This window comes from Myotis brandtii, unplaced genomic scaffold (assembly GCF_000412655.1).
Source record: "Myotis brandtii unplaced genomic scaffold, ASM41265v1 scaffold125, whole genome shotgun sequence".
In the NCBI taxonomy this organism is placed as follows: Eukaryota; Metazoa; Chordata; class Mammalia; order Chiroptera; family Vespertilionidae; genus Myotis; species Myotis brandtii.
This window is the reverse complement of record NW_005354385.1, coordinates 4139277-4163202: the sequence shown is the minus strand read 5'-3', so window position 1 is coordinate 4163202 and position 23926 is coordinate 4139277. Positions and strand designations below refer to the sequence as shown.

General features: G+C 40.9%; 1 protein-coding gene across 3 annotated transcripts in view; it reads right to left on the bottom strand.

Moving 5' to 3' along the window:
- LYPD6 (LY6/PLAUR domain containing 6) overlaps positions 1-23926 on the bottom strand; it is a 109161-nt gene that overhangs the window by 21607 nt on the left and 63628 nt on the right. The window contains exons 1-2 of one of the 3 annotated variants that reach the window (XM_014534037.1): positions 19346-19365; positions 5876-6064 (exon numbers count right to left, since the gene is read on the bottom strand). In XM_014534037.1, the coding sequence (XP_014389523.1) occupies positions 5876-5993 (118 nt within the window). In that variant the 5' untranslated portion in view covers positions 5994-6064; positions 19346-19365. Of the gene's footprint in view, positions 1-5875; positions 6065-13838; positions 13872-19345; positions 19366-23926 lie in introns of those variants that run through there. The other 2 variants (XM_005859296.2, XM_014534036.1) reach the window with 2 other exon arrangements.

The following is a 23926-nucleotide window of genomic DNA, read 5'->3' as shown; positions in this document are numbered from 1 at the left end:
CATTCTTTTTTTTAAATATATTTTATTGATTTTTTACAGAGAGGAAGGGAGAGATATAGAGAGTTAGAAACATCGATGAGAGAGAAACATCGATCAGCCGCCTCCTGCACACTCCCCACTGGGGATGTGCCTGCAACCAAGGTACATGCCCTTGACCGGAATCGAACCTGGGACCCTTGAGTCCGCAGGCCGATGCTCTATCCACTGAGCCAAACAGGTTAGGGCAATTAATTCCCTTTTAATGTGCACGAATTTGGTGCCCTGGGCTACTAGTAATTATAATAAAAAAGAAGTAAACTATTTTGTAAAACTACATGCAAGTAAGTTTTATATCTGCACATCCCACTACCTAGACAGGTGGGTTACATTTAAGTTAAAAGAGTCTAGTTTAGCGAAGTACATGCCTGAAGAATTTAAAACAAACAGGTTCTCATATTCCAAAGTCATTCAAATGTTCTCATAGACATTTTATTGGCTTATTTTTATAAGTTATGAGAAAAAAAACATGCAAAATAGTTTAGTAAATCATCCTGATTTCATTAAAAAAAAGTCACTAGCATCTTCAAAATATTTAATATATAAATATGTTTAAAAGAAAGAAGTTTAGGCTGGCTGGTGTTGTTCAGTGGTTGAGCATTGATCTATGAACTAGGATGTTACGGTTCAATTCCTGGTCAGGGTACATGCCCTGATTGTAGGCTCAATCCCCAGTAGGTGGTGTGGTGGAAGCAGCCAATCAATAATTCTCTCTTATCATTGATGGTTCTATCTCTCTTTCCCTCTCTGAAATAAATAAAAACATATTTTTTAAAAAGTAAAAGTTTAAAGTAGTTTTTAAATTTTGAAGTAAGATTATCAGAGTAGGAGTTTTGAAAAACAGATGTAAACTATTTGTCAAAGAATAGCATTTCTCAAAAAATGATCATATTGGTCAAGGTTCATGACTGAAAAGAGCCATAGCACTTTAGCTGGCATGATTAACTCGCTAGAGAATCCAATTTTATCTGAATGTTGCTACAGCCAGTAGAACTTTGAGCTGGAATGTTGGGTTAATTTTCCTGGAAACTTTCCCATCAAAGAGATAAATTAAGAACTCTGAGCAGAGATTGACACTCCAACCATTCTACACATAAACTTTTAGAGAATTTAGCATTAATAAGCTATAGTGTTCCAAATTTGGGATTATTTAATAGATTCTTCAAAATTATCTTTTGCAAGACTAGTGACATGTTTAATTAAATACTGTCATTTCTTATACAAGTAGTACTGAACTCTGAAATTAACTTAAAGTAGATCAAAGTTTAAACAGGAACACAAACTAAAACACTCAGGTGGCATAATGAAGCTTTGTTTCAAATCACTTTATCTCTGAATGTGTTTATCAGCATGTATCACTGACAATTAACCAAACAATCTCATTTTCAGTAAGTTTTCTTTTTAAATCTACAACTTCATATCTGTGTGTATTGTCAACAACCACATGCTAATATTTGCTTATGGGAACTTGAACTTACATCTCAGCAGACGGTACTGATCAGTGAATAACCAAACCCTTTTCAGTGACACATCTCTGCAGACAGACTCAGCTTTAAGTTGATAATTATAGCACAATACCAAGCAATGGTTAAATTCTTCCCTCTGGAAATATTCAGCCAAAAATAGGTCTACAATTGAACAACTATCTCCAGTAACTTGCTAATTGATACTGCATCTGATAAGTATTTTTATAAAAGGACTGGAAAGAGATTCCTAAGAGATGTTCTATTTTTTCTTTGTTACTTCAAAGCATTGCAGAGCAAGTAGAGTTTCAAACTGTTGTGGCCCCAGCTGTGAATGAATCTAATTTGGCTCTTGATCACAGAGCTAATAAGCTTAGTACTCTGTAGTTCAGGGCATAAGTCCTTGGTCCCTCAAGAGAAGGTGATTGTAAAGAAAAAAAAGAAACGCCAAAGTGCCCAGTTACTTCCTGTAACATAATCTGTCCATTAACTCCCATGGTCAGCTATAGTTCAACTGACCATAATTCATTTGTAAGGCATCGGGAAAGATTTCCTCTTTGTTTCCACCTCTTGGAACTTTTGCCTGGACAAAGGCCTTCAGTTACCAAAAAAGGTGGTGAGAAGAGAATCTTGTTTTAAAATGCATGCTTCTGTGGAATGCAGCCAACCTTTTTTTTAAAATTCTTACCAAATTAATTCCCATTGTTTTTGGATACTAGAAGCAAACACAAACTTTTTGGAAATCTAATAAATTGATCTACCTCTCAGACCACTTGCCTACAAATTGTTGTCAGTATCTTAATACCGTAAACAAATTTCTAAAAGAAATGTATTTTGTGCTGCCTTTCTAAAAAGTGTCCTTACTCCCTAAGGCGTATGCGGTACAGAATTATGAAAAAAAATTAGTTGGTTCTCTATATTGGCATAAGAAACCCCCTGCAGGGATTCAGTGCTTTGGTCCACAGGAACGACTCAGAATATGCAACCAGTGGAAAAGTGAGAATCTCAGAAAAGATTGCTATTACAAGGAAAGGGAGGGAGGCCAAGAACAGGTTGAAGTCAATTTGGATGTTAAATTCTGCCATCTCCTATTCATTTCTCTTACCACTAACTTTAGTTTTAAAGGATTTATTAGGTTTTGGTACTTTAATCAGCAGTTGGGAAGGAATTCGTCATTTCTCACATGAAAAAGAAAATAAAATACAGATTATGGAAAAGAATGTTACTGAGGACAGCGCCTCAAGTTTGAAAGCCATAAAGTTTATTTCTCTTAAGGCTTAGAAGCTTCAAAGATTAGGGAATCAGAGAGCAAAGGAGATTATTCACAGAGGCTGAGGATTCCCGGCCCGGGTTCCAGTCCCACCCACTTATTATCTCTGAGGGCTGTTCGGGCCCAGCAGAAATGAGTTCATGTTTGCCTGGTGTGGAAACGTGTGTCTCCAGCCTCAGTGCATTTCTGCCTCGTGGGTTCCGAGCTGTATCTAACAGAAATGGACTCTGGCTCACTTACTGACCTCAAGAAAACTGTGTGTGCCTCCATCTAGATAGTGAGTCGATTATATTAATACTTCCAGATCGAAATAATCCCACACTGCCCTCATGTATGTGTTGTAGTCTGTGTTCTATAGAAACCTGCTTATTCATAGAGAGATCACTCCATCGAAGCATGGTCTAGTGCAGTGGTTCTCAACCTTCCTAATGCCGCGACCCTTTAATACAGTTCCCCATGTTGTGGTGACCCCCAATTTCATTGTTACAAATTGAACATAATTAAAGCATAGTGATTAATCACAAAAACAATATGTAATTATATATGTGTTTTCTGATGGTCTTAGGCAACCCCTGTGAAAGGGTCGTTTGACCCCCAAAGGGGTTGCGACCCACAAGTTGAGAACCGCTGGTCTAGTGGGTGCTGTGCAGGGCAGAGGACGACGGCCATTTTAAAAAAATATAAAAACAAACAAACAAACACCATAAATCTCTGACCTAGTGCACAGAAATGGGAAGTTAACTGTGCTTTAACATGGGCAGGGGAAACAGAATTCTAGCCAAGTAGGACCCATGGATAGGAACTTCAATCCAGCAAGAACCTTTACCCTCCAGGACCCATTACAGAGATTCCACAAGAGAGCTGAGCCCAGACCTGCCGGTAACCTGTCTACATACAAACTAGCTTAGGAACGGCTTCTTCTATCCTCTATCTTTAAAAATTGTATCAGAAAAACCTACCAATTATTTCTATATGGTGAGTTCTTTTTAATTAAGCTATGGCTCTATTTAATTAACATAGGTCATCCTGCAAAGATCCCATTTTGAAATTGACTTTGAAATAGGGGCCCACACAATCAGACAGGACCCACTATACCACTGAGGCAGAAGCGGGATGTGTGTTTGTTTGTGTTCACCTAAATCCAACCCCCTCGATTTTCCTCCCCACCCTGAGCACAATCAGCCTCAGAGAAAGCCAGTTGTGGACCTGCTTTGTGGCCCAGTGACTTCTGAGTCTGTCACTGAAGTGGACAAAGAACCGCCCAGAGGCTGAGAATTCTGGCACTCAAACCTAAGAGACTGAAATCTAGGTTTTTTTTAACCAAGTCTAATAAAAAAAAGTATGACTGTTTGGAGAAAAGAACAAAATGCAATCCTAGAAAACAGAGCAGGTTTCAAAACACCTTCTTTTCACAAATTTTACTAAAATAAACAGCCCTGCAAAACAAGCATCCAGATAAGCTTCCCATACAATTCACAGTAGGCAATGGACTCTACTGGTGAGAGACAGTAGCAATAAATCTAAAGAAGCTCTTTGCTGCTTGCCAAAGGCATATTTGGAATTTAAAAATTAGAGCAACGTATTTTCAGCATCCTCAGTTTACCCTTTAAGCCAATTATAGCAACATCATAATTTACAGGTCTCCCATTGCCTAATATATATGTGCCCTGCATTTTACAGATGTTATTTACAATGTTAAGTTCACAAAACAATGTGACAGGGTATGGATTATTTTATCCACTTTAGAAATGTGAAAATTAACATTTTAAAAGATTTCCCTAACATTTATTAAGCACTTACTACATTCAGTGCTAAATGCTTTGTATGCATTCTTAGATTTAATCGTCATAAAGTGGGGGTGTTTATTTCAAGTCAGAAGGCTACGAAGCAGCTGAGCTAGTTGCTGACCCATGGGCGGGTGACTGGACGGCCTACCTCTCATCCAGACCAGACCATGCGGTTTAGTAGAGCAGCTGGCTGATGATATTAAAGGAGTCCGAGGAGCGGCCTCCACTGTGTAGATTCTAAGATCCGGACTATGCTTTATTTGCCTTTATGTCTTTCATGCCTATCACAGTTCTGACACACAGGATACACAAAAAGATATAGGTGGAACAGACTATTTCATAAGAGGAATGTACCTCAGGGCAAATGCTGAAGGTCAAAACATACACAATATACGCAGCTCTCACCACCACAGGGACAATACAGAGAAGATCCAACTAAGAGAGGAGGTGCAAGTGCTGTGTGATCCTTAGAATATCAGCAGCAGAGGCACCTGATATTCTTGCTAAAAGCCAGAAACCACAGTACAGCCCCAGCCAGATACGCGATCAGACACTCCAGGGAAGGGACCGTGCATCTGCATTATGATGCACTCTCTAGATAAGTCTTGCACACAGGAAACCGAAAGGGAGAGGAAACAGGAAGCTGTGGAAGATAATTACATTGAAACTGAGAATGAGATGCACAGACAGGACCGGCTATTATCTTCCCTACAAAGGACTGATCTTTTACAAACACATCCCTCCTGGGACACGGATTTCACTTTGATAACTGGCTGGCATGAGTCAAAGGGAAGGGTGTTCGGAATCAGAGCGAAGGTGCAGGGGACAGAGAAAACGAGCCTGATAATTTGCCTTAAAATAAAAAACAAACATGCTAGAAAAAGGTGAGGATAAAACTCACGGCATCTTTGGTAGCACTGCACCCCCCAATTAAATCATCAGAGGTTTTCCCTGTACTGCCTTCTCCCAGCCATTTTTATTTTTATTTTATTATTATTATTATTTGTTAATCCTCACCTGAGGATATTTTTCCATTGATTTTTAGAGAGAGTGGAAGGGAGGGGGAGAGTCAGAGAGAGAGAAAATCGATGTGAGAGAGACATATCAATTGGTTGCCTCCCACACGCAACCCAACCAGGACCTGGGATCAAGCCTATAACCAAGGCTCATGCCCTTGACTGGAATCAAAACCGGGATCCTCCAGCCTGCTGGCTGAAGCCTTATCCACTGAGCTAAACCGGCTAGGGCTCCCGCCATTTTTTAACTCAAGTGTTATTTGCAGTCGAGTGACATTTCCGCAGCAAAGAGAACAGTCTTACTTGAAGGGTGGAGGTAGATAATGTCTTTCACTGTGAAGTCTCGGGACTGTGCAGCTTTCAGACAATCAGCCAGCAGGCTCAGCAGCAGGAGCCAGGCCAGGGCAGGGCCAGGCTCCATGGCAGGCCCAGGCGTCACTCATACAGGGCGCCCGGGAGCGGGGACTCAGGACCACAGGAGAGCACTGGCACCTGAAATATGAAGCAAGAGTCATCTCAGTGTCCAACTCGAAAAAGCCACAGGACTTGGCCAAGGTTTTGTGTTGGGAGCAGAGCAATCAGGAGGGCAGGGAGCCCAGGGCACAAGGAAGTGGGCAGATGCGGAGAGAAACTTTATAAACGGTAATTTTAGAGCACTTAGAAAATTCCGGCCCAAATCTCTTCTGAATCAGGTCGCTCAAGCTCCACTGGTAGCAGTCCCCTCTAATATCCAGCAGAGATGCTATCAAGAGAGATTGAATTTTAATGAAATCCAGCTATTTTTTTGCCAGGAGGCCAGGGGATGGCTGCCAGAATGCAACAATAAATAAGTCAGGTACAAAAGCTCAGAAGCGTTTCCCTGATAATGGTGCAGGCCAAGGACGGGAGTACAGCCTTACTGGGTCACGGTGCCCATGCAAACCTGCACAGGGCAGACTTTCAGATCTGGGGAATAAAGAAATGTACGTAAATGGGCCTCTTCCAAACCAAAAACTGCCTTTCTAGCTCCAAATCCCCTTAACATAAGTAGCATCATTGGCTAGGTGCTGTTGAAGTCATATACTGGTACAGGGCGTCCCAAAAAATGTAAACACATATTAACAGCTGATAGCTCAATTTTGAAAATGAAATGTATTTTAATAAATACTGCCTTTATAACTATTCAAAGTGTGCATACATTTTTGGATAATATATATCTATATATCTATACATCTATATCTATATTTATATAGATATATGACGTCATATATACCTATACACATATGCTAATTACTATTATAATCCATTTGCAGTAAATCAAAGTCCAGTAAATAGAGGAGGTGATTCAGATCCAGGCAGTCTGATCACTGAGTCCACATTTTTAAACACTAGGTGATACTGTGTTCTTCCAAAGATTATTTTGTTGTGTGTACACAAAAACTGCTGAAATAAGATCAAGGTATCACTGTAGCTGTAAGCAATCATCATTCTGTCCTCTACAGTATTCTGATTCTGTCCTTTTCAACTAAAACTGGGGACAGGAAAACCTTCTACTAGGGTTGAATTGTCCAGCTTACTTAGATGTAGCTATATCCTGAGTGGCCAGATTATTATGACCACCTGACGTTTGTAGGCAAATTAGCTATAATTTCGCGCTGAAGTTGCTAGAAAGCCAGACCATTATAAATAGGGAAGCAGGTTGTTTACCATGACAGTATAAGTGAATTTTTTCTGAAGATATGGGTAAACAACGCAATTTAACAGCCTTTGAACGTGGGATATATTTGAACGTGAGTGGCCAGATTATTATGACCACCTCAGCAGTACTTCGTTGGGCCACCTTTTGCCTTCAATACTGCGGCAATTCTTGGCATTGACTCCACGAGATGTTGAAAGGTGATGCGAGGAATCTGACACCATGCCTGATGAATAGCACTGTCCAGTTCTGTGAGATTTGATGGTTGTGGAACCAGCTGCCTGATGGCTCTTTTAACTTCGTCCCACAAATGCTCAATTGGATTGAGATCTGGTGATTGTGGGGCCACCTAAGCAAGGTAAAGTCTCCCTCATGTTCTTGAAACCACTCCTGCACAATACAAGCACTGTGGCATGGTGCATTGTCTTGTTGGAAGAAGCCATCTCCATTGGGATACGCCATCAACATGATACAGGAAAACATGCCCCAAACCATAACACTGCCCCCACCAGCTTGAAGGGCTGTACTCATGCATGTGGGGTGCATGCTTCCATGCTGTTTCCCCCAAATTCTCACTGTGCCATCTGCATGATGCAACTGGAAACATGATTCATTGGACCACATGACTTTTTTCCATTACTCAACTGTCCAATCCTTGTGTTCCTGTGCGAATTGGAGACGTTTTATCTTGGTAACTGCAGACAGCAAAGGTGTTCGAACAGGCCTTCGGCTTTCATATCCCATACGATGCAGTGTATGGCTAATTTGCCTACAACGTTAGGTGGTCATAATAATCTGGCCACTCATAATAATATATGTCCCATGTTCAAAGGCTGTTAAATCGCATTGTTTACCCATATCTTCAGAAACAAATCACTTCTACTGTCATGGTAAACAACCTGCTTCCCTATTTATAATGGTCTGGCCCTCTAGCAACTTCAGTGTGAAATTATAGCTAATTTGCCTACAAACGTCAGGTGGTCATAATAATCTGGCTACTCAGTGTATATCTCAATTTATATGTGCTATTCACTTGCCAACTTATTGCTTTCCTATAATCACCTTCTATTTTCCAACTACCAGCATCCTATTGCCCATGCAAGTGGTCAAGTTAGAAAGTCACTTTACTTTTAACATGCTAAAAAACACATGATTCGGACATTTTGCTTACAAATGTTGATACCAATGTTCAATGAGCTTTTTAAAATAGCATAACAAGAAACCTATATGACCTTATTAACCAATGTCATCCCAATAAATATCATAAACTAAAAAAAAAAAAACAAGATAGCATAAAAAATAATTCTAAAATTAGACCAAGAGTAAATGTATTACAAAACAAATTTAATAGAGAAAATCAATATGAACTAATCAGATATTAGAATATACTACAGAGTAATATTAATCAAAGCAGAAGAATAAAAAGTATAAAAATGAATACAGAGAATGGAACACTCCAAGAAGCTCAGAAATAGATCCAACTATTTTCATAATATAAGCAATTTTTCAAAATTACAGAAGAGAAAAATATTAAATGGCAAGAATTATGATAACTTGATTAAATACTGTGAAAAAGATGAACTGAAATCAAATAATGCACAATACACTAAAATTAACTCCAGATGGATTGGTGTGTTCTTTTGTTTTAAGAAACAATTTGTTAGAAAAATAAGAGTAGAGCTCTTACCACCCTGTAGCAGTTTGATGATGCCAGCCGGGCCAATTTCATGCTCACGGCATGTTTACAGTTTGGCTCCCCATGCAAATTTGTGTTCAGGAAGAGAATGGGCTGCCCACTCCCTTAATAAATGTGAGTGCCAGGCCCCGTGCTAGCCACTTAGTTGAACAATATGATGAGGAAACAAATATCAATGATATCCTCCCTTTGCTGAGTGACAGAGAAAAACATTGTCTCCTCCTGAATGAATGCAGTGGTGGTTCATGGTCCATCCACCTGGTCAGGTGAGGCTGCACCTGAGGAACACATCCGCACAGCGTCCCATGGCGATCCCCCTGCACATCCACACCCCCTCCTCACTGTCTGTAGCAGGCCCAGGGTGAGGAGAGCTACCTGGTTTTATTTTGATATCATTTAACATTGAATATCAACTAGTTGCCAACCTAAGTTCTTTTTAATGTGAAACTGAATGTCCACACCAGTGCTTCAATATATCAAACAATGCAAGTGGCACATTTTTATTAGAGCATTTTTTAACCACAGTATTCCTTCTGATTATTGATTTAAAAATCTCCCTCTGCATGGTACTTTCACTAAGAGTTATGCATTACTTAATGTCATCTGAAATTTACCTTATTGCAACCTCTGCTGCCTGGCTACCCAGCCATGAGCCTTCCTTTTGCAGCATGTTTGGCTATACATGAGTAACGTACAGATGTGAAAACCTAAATGCCCGGGATTGAAGCCTTACTCCAACATTTTCCGGCTGTGCAACCTTGATCCAGTTACTTAACCACTCCATGCCTCAGTTTTCTCATCTTCAAAATGAGAATTAAATGAGTTACCACAGGACACAGACACCAGGGGGGTGAGGGCATGAGTGGGGGGTGAGGGGCATTGGGGGGATAAGGACACATATGTAATACCTTAATCAATAAAGAAAAAAATGAGTTACCACACCTAAAGCACTAAAAATAGCACCTGTTACACAGTAAATTCCATGTAATAGTTTCCAATATTTTTACTATTATTGTTTTCTTCAAATTCAGTCAATATACTTTTCTACGTGAATTGAACCATTAACTGTGGTTCCATACAAAGCTCTCTTCCCTTAAATCAGAAAAAAACATAATTCCCAAAACTACTAAGTATGACAAATAACGATCCATCCTGACATCTGCCCCAATGCCAGCCAGGAAGGGACAAAGCCAGTGGAAAAGAAAGGGAGGCTACCCCCTGCCACCAGGATCTTAATATGCTGAGGCTCACGTAGACTCAACTGACTTCCTGCCATCCCTCATCAATGAAGCAAACAGGTGGGTGCTGCCCTTCTACACTCTCCCCCACACCTCACCCCGGCTACCTCTGAGGTCTTTGTTCCGGCCCATGATCCTTACATATTTGCTTTGGTTGGATTTACTTGTATAAAAGATGTTGAGAGAGCGCAGGTGAGGAGCACATTACCTTGCAACCCTTCCAAGGCTCCAGTCTCCCTGTGTGCCGTGTGCACACGCTCACACATGGTACTCATGGGGAAGGATCATGGGTTAAGCCAGTGGTTCTCAACCTTCTGGCCCTTTAAATACAGTTCCTCATGTTGTGACCCAACCATAAAATTGTTTTCATTGCTACTTCATAACTGTAATGTTGCTACTGTTATGAATCATAATGCAAATATCTGATATGCAGGATGGTCTTAGGCGACCCCTGTGAAAGGGTCGTTTGACCGCCAAAGGGGACGCGACCCACAGGTTGAGAACCGCTGGTAAGCTAAAGCAGTCATTTCATTCATTAAAAGAGATCAGCTCTACTTACTATAGGAAAGGGCAAGCTTAATTCTTCAGGCCTGAATTGTTTAGCAACAAGTTTTCAAATTTGGGAGATTCAACTACTTTTTTTAAAAATCCTCACCTAAAGATATTTTTTCCATTGATTTTTAGAGGGAGTGAAAGGGAGAGAGAAAGAGGGAGAAACACAAAGAGAGAGAGAGGGTGGGGAGAGAGAGAGAGGGGGAACCATCAATGTGAGAGAGACGCATTGACTGGTTGCCTCCTGCACATGTTCACAAAGAGAGAGAGAGGGTGGGGAGAGAGAGAGAGGGAACCATCAATGTGAGAGAGACGCATCGACTGGTTGACTCCTGCACATGTGCCCTGACCAGGGCTGGGGATCGAACCTGCAACTGAGGTACATGCCCTTGACTGGGAATCGAACCCACAACGCTTCAGTCTGCAGGCCCACCTTCTAACCACTGAGCGCCCTTGACTGGGAATCGAACCCACAACCCTTCAGTCTGCAGGCCCACCTTCTAACCACTGAGCCAAATTGGCCAGGGCTCAACTACTTTTTTAAACCATGAATTTTATTTGTTTAATGGAGAATTTCCAAAGTCTTAAAGTAATTGAGTCACTATTATCACAACACATTTTATTCAGGAAATTATTCTTTCTTTAGAAAAAAAAAGTATTTCTAGGTTTATGTTTGAATAGAAAAGAGACTGAAAGGACAGACACCAAAATGGCGTAGGTTTTTGGATAATGTTCCTTTTGCTCAGTTTGCATGTGTTTAATGTCATTTCATTGTGTTCAAGTCACATGTTTAAAACATTTCAATGAGTATGTCTTGTTTTTATAAAGAGAACAGTTGTTTAAAATACAGTGCTTCTCAAAGAATGAGTTTGACAGAATAATTTCACTCTTTAATCTACAAAGGAAAGTCAGCTTTTACCTACAGCCATGAACATAACCTCAAAAATGTCCCTGTCTCTTCTCCAGTAATAGAACCTGCACTTCACAGACTGTCCTCTCCTTCCCTCTTCTACCAGGCACTTCCCTTACCGTCTTAGCCCGGGTGCCCCTCGAAGCAGAATCTAGGGCCAGGAGTACAGGTGCTCAGACTTTATCTGGGAGGAGCAAGCCCAGGAAATTGAGAATAAAGGGAAGGAGGGAATGTGGGAGGGAGAGAGAGATGGGCTGGGGAGAATATGAAACCGGACAACATAAAACGATGTGATCCTAATCCTAGGTTACTATGCTGCTCAAAGTTCACAGGCCACATAGAGACAGGACTGCAAGGAAGACCTGCACCTCAGTAGAGTCCATGGAAGGAGAAAGGAGAAAGGAGGAAGGATTTATCTGCCCGGTTGCTTACTGTCTCTTGTTCCCCATTGATCAAGGTTCACTCCACGAAGAACTCACTCCCTTACATGTGAATGTGTTATTAATCCTTGTAAATACCCTTGCTCTTTTTTAGGGTGTGTTATTTTTATTGTATACATTTTTACTGGTGTAAAATTCACCATTTTAAAATAATACAGTTCAGTGTTTGGGGTATATTCATAATATTATGCAACCATCACCTAGTCCAGAACATTCCCATCGCCTCCAAAATAAAATGTGGCACCCATTAGCAGTCACTCCCAATTCCATCCTCTCCCTACTCTCTGGCAACCACTAATCTACTTTCTGTCTCTATGGATTTGCCTGTTGGGAACATTTCATGTAAATGGAGTCATAAAACACATAGCTGTCTGTGTCTGGCTTCTTTCACTTAGCATAATGTTTTTAAGGTTCATCCATGTTATAGAATGAATTATATTTATGGCTGAATTATATTTCATTGTATTGATATACATGTACTTATCTATTGATTGGTTGATAGACATCTGGGTGGTTTACACTTTGGGGTTATCGTGAATAAAACTGTTATTAACATTCATGTACATGTTTTTGTGGAGACATATATTTTCAATTTTCTGGGCTATATACTTAAGAGTGGAATTGTTGAGTCTTATGGTGACTCTATGTTTAATTTTTTTGAAGAACTGCCAGTCTTTCACAGTAGCTGCACCATTTTACATTCCCATCTCAGTGCTCCAATTTCTCCAACTTTACCAACACTTATTTTAACTAAAAAAATTTATATCCATCTTAGTGAATATGACGTGGTATCTCATTGTGGTTTTAATTTGCATTTCCCAAGTGACTAATGGTGCTGGTCATCCCTTCATGTGCTTACTGGCCATTTGTATATTCTCTTTGGAGTAATGTCTATTCAGATCCTTTGCCCATTTTTTAATTGAGGTATTATCCTTTTATTTTTGAGTTGTAAGAATTCTTTCTATATTCTGGCCTCTGTACCCTTTTCAGATACATGATTTGCAAATCTTCTCTCCCATTCTTCTGGTTGACCTTTCACTTTCTTGATGGTGTCCTTTGGCACACACAAATTTTTAATTTTGATGAAGCCCATACATTACTTTTTATAAAGCTTTTGCTCCCTTATAAAAGTCAAGCACTAAAAAGGATCTGCATACAATTCAGAGTGAAAGAACGTTGTGTATTGTGCAGTAGCCAGGGCTAGGTTTCCCACTGCTCTTTTCCATGAGAAAAACTGGACAGACATGACTGATTATTAATATCACCAACGGCTTACATCCCTGCAGTAAATCATGAATCACTACCCACTCTATTAGTATTTTCTAGGAACTGAAAAGTGAAAAATGAGTGACATGCATTCACAATGAGCCTATTACTGAATACGGGCCCTGCTGAGGGGGCTGTACCTTTTCTGTATATATTCTCAATAGTTGGTGGAACTTTACTCTCTAAACCTCATCAATACGATGCTGGACACGCTCTGATAATATGAGGGGTCTTTTCTAGAACTTTGACGCTTATCCCTGAATCCACTGTGCCTTTGGACTGCTCTAGACATTTAGAAAGGCTGTTGCATTGATTTCCATTTTATGTGCTGCTATTTGAATATGCACTGAGGATTCCTCTCCTGACTACAGCTCTCTTTATGAACAAGCACATTCTCATTTTCACAGCTCTGTGACCTTTCATTTGTTATTTATGAGCTTTTGCAAATCTAATACCACCCTGACAGATTTAATTTGTGCTCTAAATTACCTTTGCATGAGTTACTCAACTGCTGGTTTTATTCCAATGGATTACTTGTTACATTCTGAAACAGAAAAAAAAAAAGTTCAAGATCTATTAGAGTTCCTCCACTTGAGAGAAAGTTGAAAAGAGTTGCATTCTGTTTTTGACTCCCTGGTACTAGGTAGTATAAAAGAGGATTTCTATACTCATCAGAGAGGCAAAGTGATAGGACCACAACCCAGGTTGAGTTTTATAAATCCACAGCCATATAGAGTCCATAAAATAAATACTCTTAATTCCTTAAACTGGATACTAGAAGACAATTAAGCACTTCTGGAAGCTACATTGATTGAGGTACCAAGTATTAAATAAAACATCTCAGGACTAAATCAATATATAAGTAATTGTGAAGTAGAGAACTAATGCAAATCTAAATACTTTTCAATGATATTCATATTAAAATTTGAAATGCTTAACAAGAGAAAAATGGAATTCTGAAGCCCAAAACATCATGACAAGTCTTGATTTGATTTTTAATATGTACAGACTAGACTTGATAGCAACTTGACTTAATAACCTGAAAACGTCAATTCATCTTCCAAAAGTATCAAATAAGATATGCCTTCATGAAACTAAGTCTACTTAAATACACCATTCTGATCCTAGTACCTTCTCACAGTTCAGGAATTGCTTATAACATGTGGTAGTATTAAACAATGTCTGCAAATTCATTGACAAGTCTCCAAATAGAGGTGAGGTTTACATCCCCTTCCCTTGATTCTGGGCCAAACTTCTTGACCAATTGACCAGAGTGTAGTGGAAATGACACTGTGTGTCTTTCAAAGCTACGCCATAGAAGGCGATTAACTTCTACCCAGTGCTCCGGAACACCCACTCTGGGCCATGTAAGTAGTCCGGGTGCTCTGAGTGCCATGCTGTGAGGAAGCCCAAGCAGTGCACACACAGCTACTGAGACTCCTACAAAAAGAGAGCTACCTTTCCAGCTCCAGTTGCTCCAGCCCTGTCTCTTCCCCTCTATGCCAGTTCCAGCCACTGTCTGAATGTAGCTGCATTGAGACTCCAAGCGAGAACCACCAAGCTAAATGCTTCCCACATTCCTGACCCACAGAAACCACGAGGGATAGATGATTGCTATGGCCTCATACCACTAAGTTTTGTGGTGATTTGTGATGCAGCAATATGTATCTGGATCATGAGGAACTGGAGTAGGAGAGCTAATGAAGAATTATATTTCAGCTCATGAAGACAATTCCAATTTTCACATTGGATGCAAGGTACAGAAATCCAAATCAAACAGGCTGTAACCAAAACTGAGGGGCCGAAGGGAGGGAGAAAAATTGTACTATCTCACCTAACTGCCCAGTTTGAACACAGCGGGACTTTTAACCCTATTATTAGGAATTTCCATCTCTCAACCATGCTTTGTCCTCTGTTTTTCCATTACTCTCATCCGGGTCTTCCTAATATGTGACCAGCTGCTTCAGAAGCATTCCCAGACTGTTTTTCAACTGTTCCAGAAAAAGCCCTAACAAAGTAGAGCAGTCTGTCCTTGGATCATAACTCGCCAGAGGAATATGGAAGTCCGTTGGCCAGAGCTGGGTCATGAGCATGTCACTGGGACATGTTCATCATATCAACTATGGAAATCACGTGCTTTGAGAACAGAGGAAGTATTGGTCTCCCAAAATAAAATGTAGGTTTTGTCACCTGAAAAAGAAGGACTAAATGCTGGGCTAGCAACATTACTCAGATGCCCACTACAATAAATAATACAGAGTTTGAAATAACCTCATTAGCCTGCAAATGCACAATGAAGCTAATGGTAGCTCAGATGAATATCTCTGCAAATTCCAGAAGGTGGTGAAATTAGCATGATTGACATGATTTTCTTCTCTAAAAATAGAATACCGCTCCATTACAACTTTACAAATCAAAATATACAGTTGAGCCCTACCTGGTTTTGCTCAGTGGATAGAGCATTGGCCTGCATCAGCCTGCAGACTGAAGGGCCCCAGGTTCGATTCTGGTCAAGGGCACATGCCTGGGTTGTGGGCTTGATCCCCAATAGGAGGCGTGCAGGAGGCAGCCAATCAATGATTCTCTCTCATCATTGATGTTTCTATCTCTCCCTTCCTCTCTGAAATCAATAAAAGTATATTTTTTAAAAAAGAAAAAATATATATACACTTGAAACAATAATTTGGGTGGGCATTTGGAATCCATTCTGCCCCTTCTTATGGCATGGTTCTTCTACTGACACCCATCACTTCTTACAATTAGAGAGCACCACGTGCTTACATTGTCACTGTGATTGGACATCTGATCTGAGCCAGGCCAATCAGAGTTCTTCCTGGGTATTTTTCAAGCCAGAATTGGAAAAAACCAGCCAGCCTTCTCTGGTACAGAAATCCCCAAGAAGTGAAACTCAGGTAGCTATATATGACATGCTCCTCCCCATGTGGAGGAGAAAGAAGAGAATGAAGCTTGTTGGCCAAGCTACACAGAGATCAGAGATGATGAGCCCCAGCTATGTGTACCCCTTGCCTTTTTGACGAACTTTTAACTCTTCCCTTAGAAGCCTCAGTCTCCATATAATATATACCCCTTTTGCCCAAGCTAATTTGAGGTGGTTTTTGTCCCTTGCAACTACAAGCTCTGACCAACTCAAGAGTCTTCCAAAAGAGTCCACCCATTAGACTATCTTTTCTTTGTAATAAATAAGCTTTGCATTAATACTTCTTAAATGGTTATCCACTAAAAGGTTAGCATTGGTTTCAAAATGTCAATAATAGAGAACTAATCGGAGATTACCTCTTTCAGACTTTGTGGACATTGGTGTTCTATTTTCATAACCTACAGGGAGATAGATGTTCATACATTCCCAACCTGAATTGAGGATCTATCTGCATCAAAATCCATGCTTTAAAAAAATGTATTTCTTTTTCTGGAACTCCTTGGCGAGGCTAGAGTTACAGAAAAGAGCTGCCTTTCTACCTTGTCCCCATCTTATTTAAAGGTCAACTGCATCAAAATGCTTCAATTCCTGAAGGATGTTTGGCTGAGTATGCCTAGCGGTCTATTCGCATTTCTAAAAGATGTTGTATTAACTCTCTTCTGCTTGCAGGCTATATGCTTGTTGCTTCCTCTATCAATTTGAAGGTTCTCTAGAACTGACAAGAAGGCATTGTGAAGGGCAAATAGCCATAAGGGGACGAAGTCAAAGAACTCTCTAAGCAGGAATGAAACTCTGGGCACATTTTGGTCATAGCCTGCAATTTTTTATTTACTTGGAAGGGGGTGGCAGTTTGGAGAAACTTTTGCTTTTGTGCCTTTAATTAAACACTTCTATATTTCTAAGAATGTCATGTCTTCATTTATTTTTTTTTCCTAGGAATTTTCATCCTACAGACCTTCCAAATATGTGGAAGTACAAAATGTACTCAGAAACAATACGATAGTTACAAATGAATTAAATCTCAGATGTAATCTCATGTTCAAAATAACCCTGTTCCAAATGTAACATTCAGATCACTAGGCACATGTCTTAAGAAGAGTTACTTTGGTACTGTACAGAGGTGGTCCACTCTGTATTTAGAGTGGTGCCTTTAAACTTCCTCTGCTAATTTAGGGTGTTTCTGAAATTCCAGAAACAAAAAAGTGCCAGTAATAATCAATCATAAAGCAGACACTACCTGCTGTGAGTCCGTGGAGATGTTCTGTACTATTTTAACCAAGTTTGTAAAATTCTTACTGATTTTTTGGGGGAGACATTGGTTAATAATATTACGCAGGTTTCAGGTGTACAATTCTATAAGACATTATCTGTACATTGTATTGTGTGTTCACCACCCCAAGTCAAGTCTCCTTTATCACCATTCCCCCTTTACCCTTTTCTACCTCCTACTCTCTACTAATCACCATACCGTTGTCTTTGTCTCTGAGGTTTTTTGTTTTGTTTTTGGCTTAATCCCTTCACCTTTTTTACTGAGCCCCCAACCCCCACCCCTCTAACAGCTGCTGGTCTGCTCTCTATATCTATGAGTCTGATTCTATTTTGTTTGTTTATTTTGTTCATTAGATTCCACATGTAAATGTACTTGCTCATTTGATAGGTGTGGAGAGCCCTTTCAGAATTTCTTATAGGGTAGGAGAGCCAACATGTGCTCTCTCTTATTGTGAGAAAAATTATAAAAATAACCAACATCAAAAGAATGGCTTATATAAAAATGCTATGGTTGTATTTTTTTCAAATCACTGGGTTCCTTAGTAGGTAACCACTAAATCTTAACCAATATTTCTCATTTAATAAAGAATGTGCTTTTAAAAACAAATGTTTCCATGCACTCATTCTCCATATTTCTGATCAACCAATACCTTGTGCTACACACAATACATCTCCTAACAGCTCCAAGACCATCACAGCTTCACTTGTGAAAGGGTATCGGGACCTGCTAAACTCATAGTCTAAACTATACCTTGACTTTTCAAATTAGCAAAATTATTTCAAGGAAGGAAAAATTTCCTCACGATGGCTCTGAAGCCAAAAGAATGTGTGGGATGCCCTCCTACCTCTGTTTCATTGAAGTAGTTCTTCCTTTGTAATGTACCATCTTCATTTACAAGTCTCTATAAATAATGGTTAAAGTCTATTGTAGCAAAACAAAATGTAATAAGATCTAACATAGTATTTATTCAGGCAGAAAAAGATATAGGAGTTATTAATAAAAGTAGATTATTCTTGATAATAGAAACTTTTTGTTATTGCATCTAAATTAATTGCCTTCTTAAGAGAAAAAAAAATATTGTGTTAGTCTCTTGTGGATAAGGAAGCGTAGGTACACAAACTGACTCCTGACCACTGATACTGAAAGAGCCATGTGAGAGTCCTCTCTCTTCCTCCTTATTACTGAGTTTTCCTATTTCTAATCCTCAATGTCCTTGTTTCTACTTCACTTGTTCACTCATTCATTCACCACCCTCTAGGACAGTGGTTCTCAACCTTGGCTGCACATTAGAATCACCTGGGAATCTTTTTAAAATCCTGATTTCTGGGCCTCCTCCTCCGGAAATTCTGTTTCTTTGTTACTAATGTTGTGGCCTCACCCCATAACAAAGAAACAGAATTTCCGGAGGATGAGGCCCAGAAATCAGGATTTTAAAAAGATTCCCAGGTGATTCTAATGTGCAGCCAAGGTTGAGAACCACTGCTCTAGGAGGTAGGTATAGATAATGTTATATTATACATATTACTGTTAACAGTTTTGGCTTAATAACCAAATTGTTGAATTCCATTAGTGAAATCATAAAGGTAAGTCTTATAAATCCTCACAAAGGCTGCTAAGTACATGAGGGGAAGAGTTGACTTGCCTAGTATGCCAGGAGAGATGATACATCTTTGAGCCATTTAGTCAAGCGTGACCATGGTTTGAAGTTAACCTGCTGTCTTTCAACCAAGGACACATATTTGTAAGATGCCAGGTAGAGGAGCCAGGTGACAAAACAACTATACCAACCCTGCAAAGGCCCTCTGGGCAGGAGATAACAAGGTGTTACCAATGAAACTCCACAAGAGGTACATATTCTTTCCTATCAACCAGGGCAGCTCATCTGGAAGAAGAAAGAATGGAAGAAATGGAGAGGTTTGACCCATTACTACAAATTATAAAGATCAAGATAAATGTCCAGGTTCAAACAAATAAAAAAAATAGGTATACTATAATAGGACCCAGAAATTAGAGGGATTATAGTAAACAAAAGATGTTAAAATCCCAGTGTACCCTGGCTGGTGTGTTCAGTGGTTAGAGTGTCGGCCCAAGGATCCAAAGGTCTCAGGTTAGATTCCCAGTTAAGGACAGGTACCTGGATTATAGGTTCAATCCCCAGCCCTGGTCGGGCATGTGCAGGAGGGAACCAATCGACGTGTCTCTCTCACATTGATGTTTCTTTCTTTCCCTACCTTCCACTCGCTCTAAAAATCAATAGACAAACAATCCTCTGGTGAGGATTAACAACAACAACAACAAAAATCCCAAAGTGTCATAGCCAGAGTGGGCTTATCCGGAAGTTAGTGAAGGATAAACTCCAGGGTCCCTGATTGCGTGGGCCAGTGCCAAGGCCCCGTTCCTATTTTAGGATTGTAATTTATGTGTTCTTTTCCTTAAGGAGGGCTCCTCCCTAATAACCCCGATCAACCATCCTGGCCAGGGTAATGCAAAAACAATTTTTACTATTGGCAATAATATTCTTGTTTTTCCTCTGAGAGGGGTTCGGTCAATAAATAAAAGTACGTATTGTCATTCTACTTTCATGGAAGGTGGGCGGGGGGAGAAAGCCAGCACTTAAACACAGGACAGGTTTTCTCAAACTGGGGAAGTGGCATTAGAGCTGGAGAAAAGAATCAACCAACCACATTCCCCTGGGCCCTCCCCCAGCACTGCCTGGGGCCAAACCACTCAGGAAGGGAGTGCTAGGGCGCCCCCAGGGCCATTAAAGTCAAGAGAAAGGAACTAGCTTTAAATAACATGTGGTTTTAAAAATTATTTTAAGAAGAGCCAGAGAAACCATTTCATCTTAAACCCAAAGAAGAGGCAGAGGCTCTGGAATTGGAAAGGAGGCCATGCCAAGCCCAGCAATGGAGCCACGCCAGGCAGAGGCAGGGGTAACCAGGCACAGAGGACCTTACATGCTGGCTCCAGAGCCAGGCAGAACCCAGGCCCTTCCTTGCCTCCGGGGATGGCTGTGAGGACAAGCAGGTAGATATGCCTGGAGAGCAGTGTGGTGCAGTCCCCAAGGACACAGGCTCTGGAGCCAGCCAGGCTACAGTTCTGACTCAGCTGCTGCTAGCTGACTAACCTTGGGCAGGTCTCTTCACCTTTCTGTGCCTCAGTTTCCTCATCTGCAAAATGGGGAAAATCATAACATTTGCGTGATAGGGCTCTTGTGAGGACTAAAGGGTGCACACACACACAAAGCATTTTGAACCAGACTTAGAACGTGCCTGCTAGCTAACAGAATTCTCCAAATCCGCCGGAGTGGCCTGGGAAGGCATTGGTCACTCATTTAGGCGAAGGCACTTGTTCAGCACTGTCTGCCCTCCAGGAGGTGAGACTGGTCTTCAAAAGGCACCCGTGGAGTGCATGTTCTGTTAGGAGAAATCAAAAGCCCAGCTTGTTTGTCAGATTGTCTAGCTGATCCCAAGCTAAGATCCTGCGGTGAGGATAAAAACACAGGGCAGGTGAACTAAATGAAGCAGACTGGGCAGAATTTCTCAAATTTGAAAAATGCTTTCTCCTTTAAAGGGAAAACAGTCTCACAGACAGAACCTCTCTTATCCCCATTGTCAATTAATTCTAATTATGATAATTACTAGAGGCCCAATGCACGAAGAGTGGTGCAAGAATAGGCCTTCCTTCCCCTGGCTGCTGGCACCGGTTTTCCTCCGGCACCTGAGACCTGGGCCTTCCCTCTGGACGCTGCCTCCCACATTCGCTCTGGGCCGGCCGCCGCCATCTTTGTCATGTTAATTTGCATATTCCCTCCTTTTTGGCTGTGGGCGCCACCATCTTTTGTCACAAAGTGACAGCCAATTTGCATATTCTATCTTTATTAGATAGGATAATACTTACATATACACAGATAGAAAATTAGGATTAAGCTCCTATACCTACAGCGCATGCAATATCTTTAAATCTAAACAAAAATTACCACATATAAATAAAACTAAGCACATTAATTAAATAAAATGGAAAAATAACAGTAATGACTAACATTTATTGGTCACTACCTATAGTGTGACATTGCCATGATTTGATCTACAGCAATGGTGATTCATATGGATCAACCCAGCATGTGCTAGCACTCTCAGTGCTTCAATCCCAACACTCCCGTGAAGTAAATATTAGTATTACCCCATTTTACAGGGGACAAAACTGGGGCACCAAGAAATGAGACACACATTTTTAAATCTACAGAACTGGCAGTTGCCGAGGACACACCTGCAGATGCCCAGGGAAGCTCTGACCTGGGAGGCATAGAGCATCCCGGGGATGGGGTGATGGAGGAAGAGCCAGCCAGCAAAGCTTTCAGGGCCCTCAGTGACAACTCGAAGGACACAGAGACCTGAACAGCGCCTCCCACTGGAGGGAAGAGGCCAGCGAGGACCACCTTGATCTGGTGTCATCTTGTTTTGGTTCTAGGCAGGACAGGAAGAGGGCTTCCTGGTACTTTCCAGGAGGTCATGTGCTGGGCAGCTGTAGGGAACAACAGTTTGCACAGAAACCTGAAAAAGGAAGAGCAGGGGAAAAGGATGCTAAAAGGAGAGAGGGTGCTAAAAGGAGAGAGGATAAGTAAGGGTAAGAGAGAGAAGAAGGTTGCCCAAAAAAAGGGCCCAGGTTTCAAATTTGCTGCACATTGTACCACCTGGACTCCTACCAACTACTGATGCTGCTCTCACCCATGACGGAGTGTGTCTTTGGTACTGGGGTTTTTGAAACCCACGGGCAGATTCTAATTTGCAGCAAAGTTTGGGAAACTTTACCATGCTCTGCAAGTTGCTGACGGAAGGAAACAGCCCCCAAATGCATTCTGTTCATCCACAGGTGCTGGCAAACCCCACTGAAAGCTCCCCGTAGCACTCAATGAAGGGACTATTGTAGTCCAGCACGATCAGTGTCACTGATCCCTCTATCCTTCCTGGGCTCCTTGGGTTATTTAGAGAAAGAAAGTAGGCTGGCCATGACCTATACAAAGACCACAGCTTCCCACTTAGTTTTTACCAAGCCCTGGCTCTAAACCTGGCGAGATTCTCCTGGCTTCTTTGGTAATAACTTCCCCAAAGTGGTTTTCATCCTCTTAATGAAGTGATTGTCCCATGTTGCCCTTGAAATGCTCCAGGGTAAAATGCACTCCGGCTTTTTGACCTAGCACTCTTAATTTTTACAACAGAAGAAAAAATTTTCTTGAGACCTCTCCAGGGACAAACACGCACTCACAACTATTACTCAGAAGGTAGGTGGAGAGATGGGTGAGTTTTTGAGAAAGGAAACAAATATGCCAACATTTTCAGAGGCATGGTGGAGTGCGAAGTAGTGAATGACTTTTGCAGACTGGAGCTTAAGCTCTTGCTCTGCTCCACAGAGCCCTGTGAACTTGAGCAACAAAACTCCCCTGTGGTTGTCTCCTCTTCTGCACCTACACACAGAGCTGCCTTCAATTCATGGGGACCCCACACCGATGTTCCCATTGTGAGTGACGATGATCATGAGGCTAAGCCTTGATTATTAAGTGACCCCCATCTCTTGAGAAGTGGCCAATTTTCCATCTTCTCTGACTTTCTACTTATGTGTTCTGATGTTATTCGTAGAAGGAAAGCAGGGCTGAGAGTGAGGCTGAAGGGAGCAAATGTAAGTAATGTAGTCAGGGGGAAAAACAAACAAGGTGGTAATACATTCATCCTGATTTCACTCTGTAAAGTTAGGGTAGCATAGTTTCAACGTCAGAACCATACACTTTATGCAGCTGGACTGTATCCTGCCAGGTCTTTTTTGTATGAATGGGGATACAAAACTGAGCATAGAGTGTCGAGAATTATCCAATAGGAGGCAACAGAGCTGGATCAGAGATATTGAGAGGATTGGGATTTGACTCGATGACTGGCTGCTCCAGTTCCTATCCCCATGCTTGCAGGAATCCGAAGTTTCCAGCCAGCCTGTGTGTGCACAGGAGTTTAGTAAGTAGTGATGATAAATGCTACAATGATCCATGTACACAAAACAGCCAAATTAGGGGCCTAAGTCAGCACTGGCCAACAGGTCTTCTGCGGGGATGGAAATGTTCAATTCTGGCACTGTCCACACGTAGCTACTGAGCAACTGAAATGTGTGACTGAGGAACTAAATTTAATTGTATTTCATTATAATTGAGACTAAGTAGCTACATGTGGACAGTGGCTGCAGGGTTGAGTAGTGCTGTTCTAAATCAATAATAAATAAACAAAAAATAGTCCCTGAAATTTGACTTTAAAACCAATTAAGGCTAGGGTGAAACAGAATGATTATTATGCAGCTAAATACCAACATATCACTGTCAATGAAATC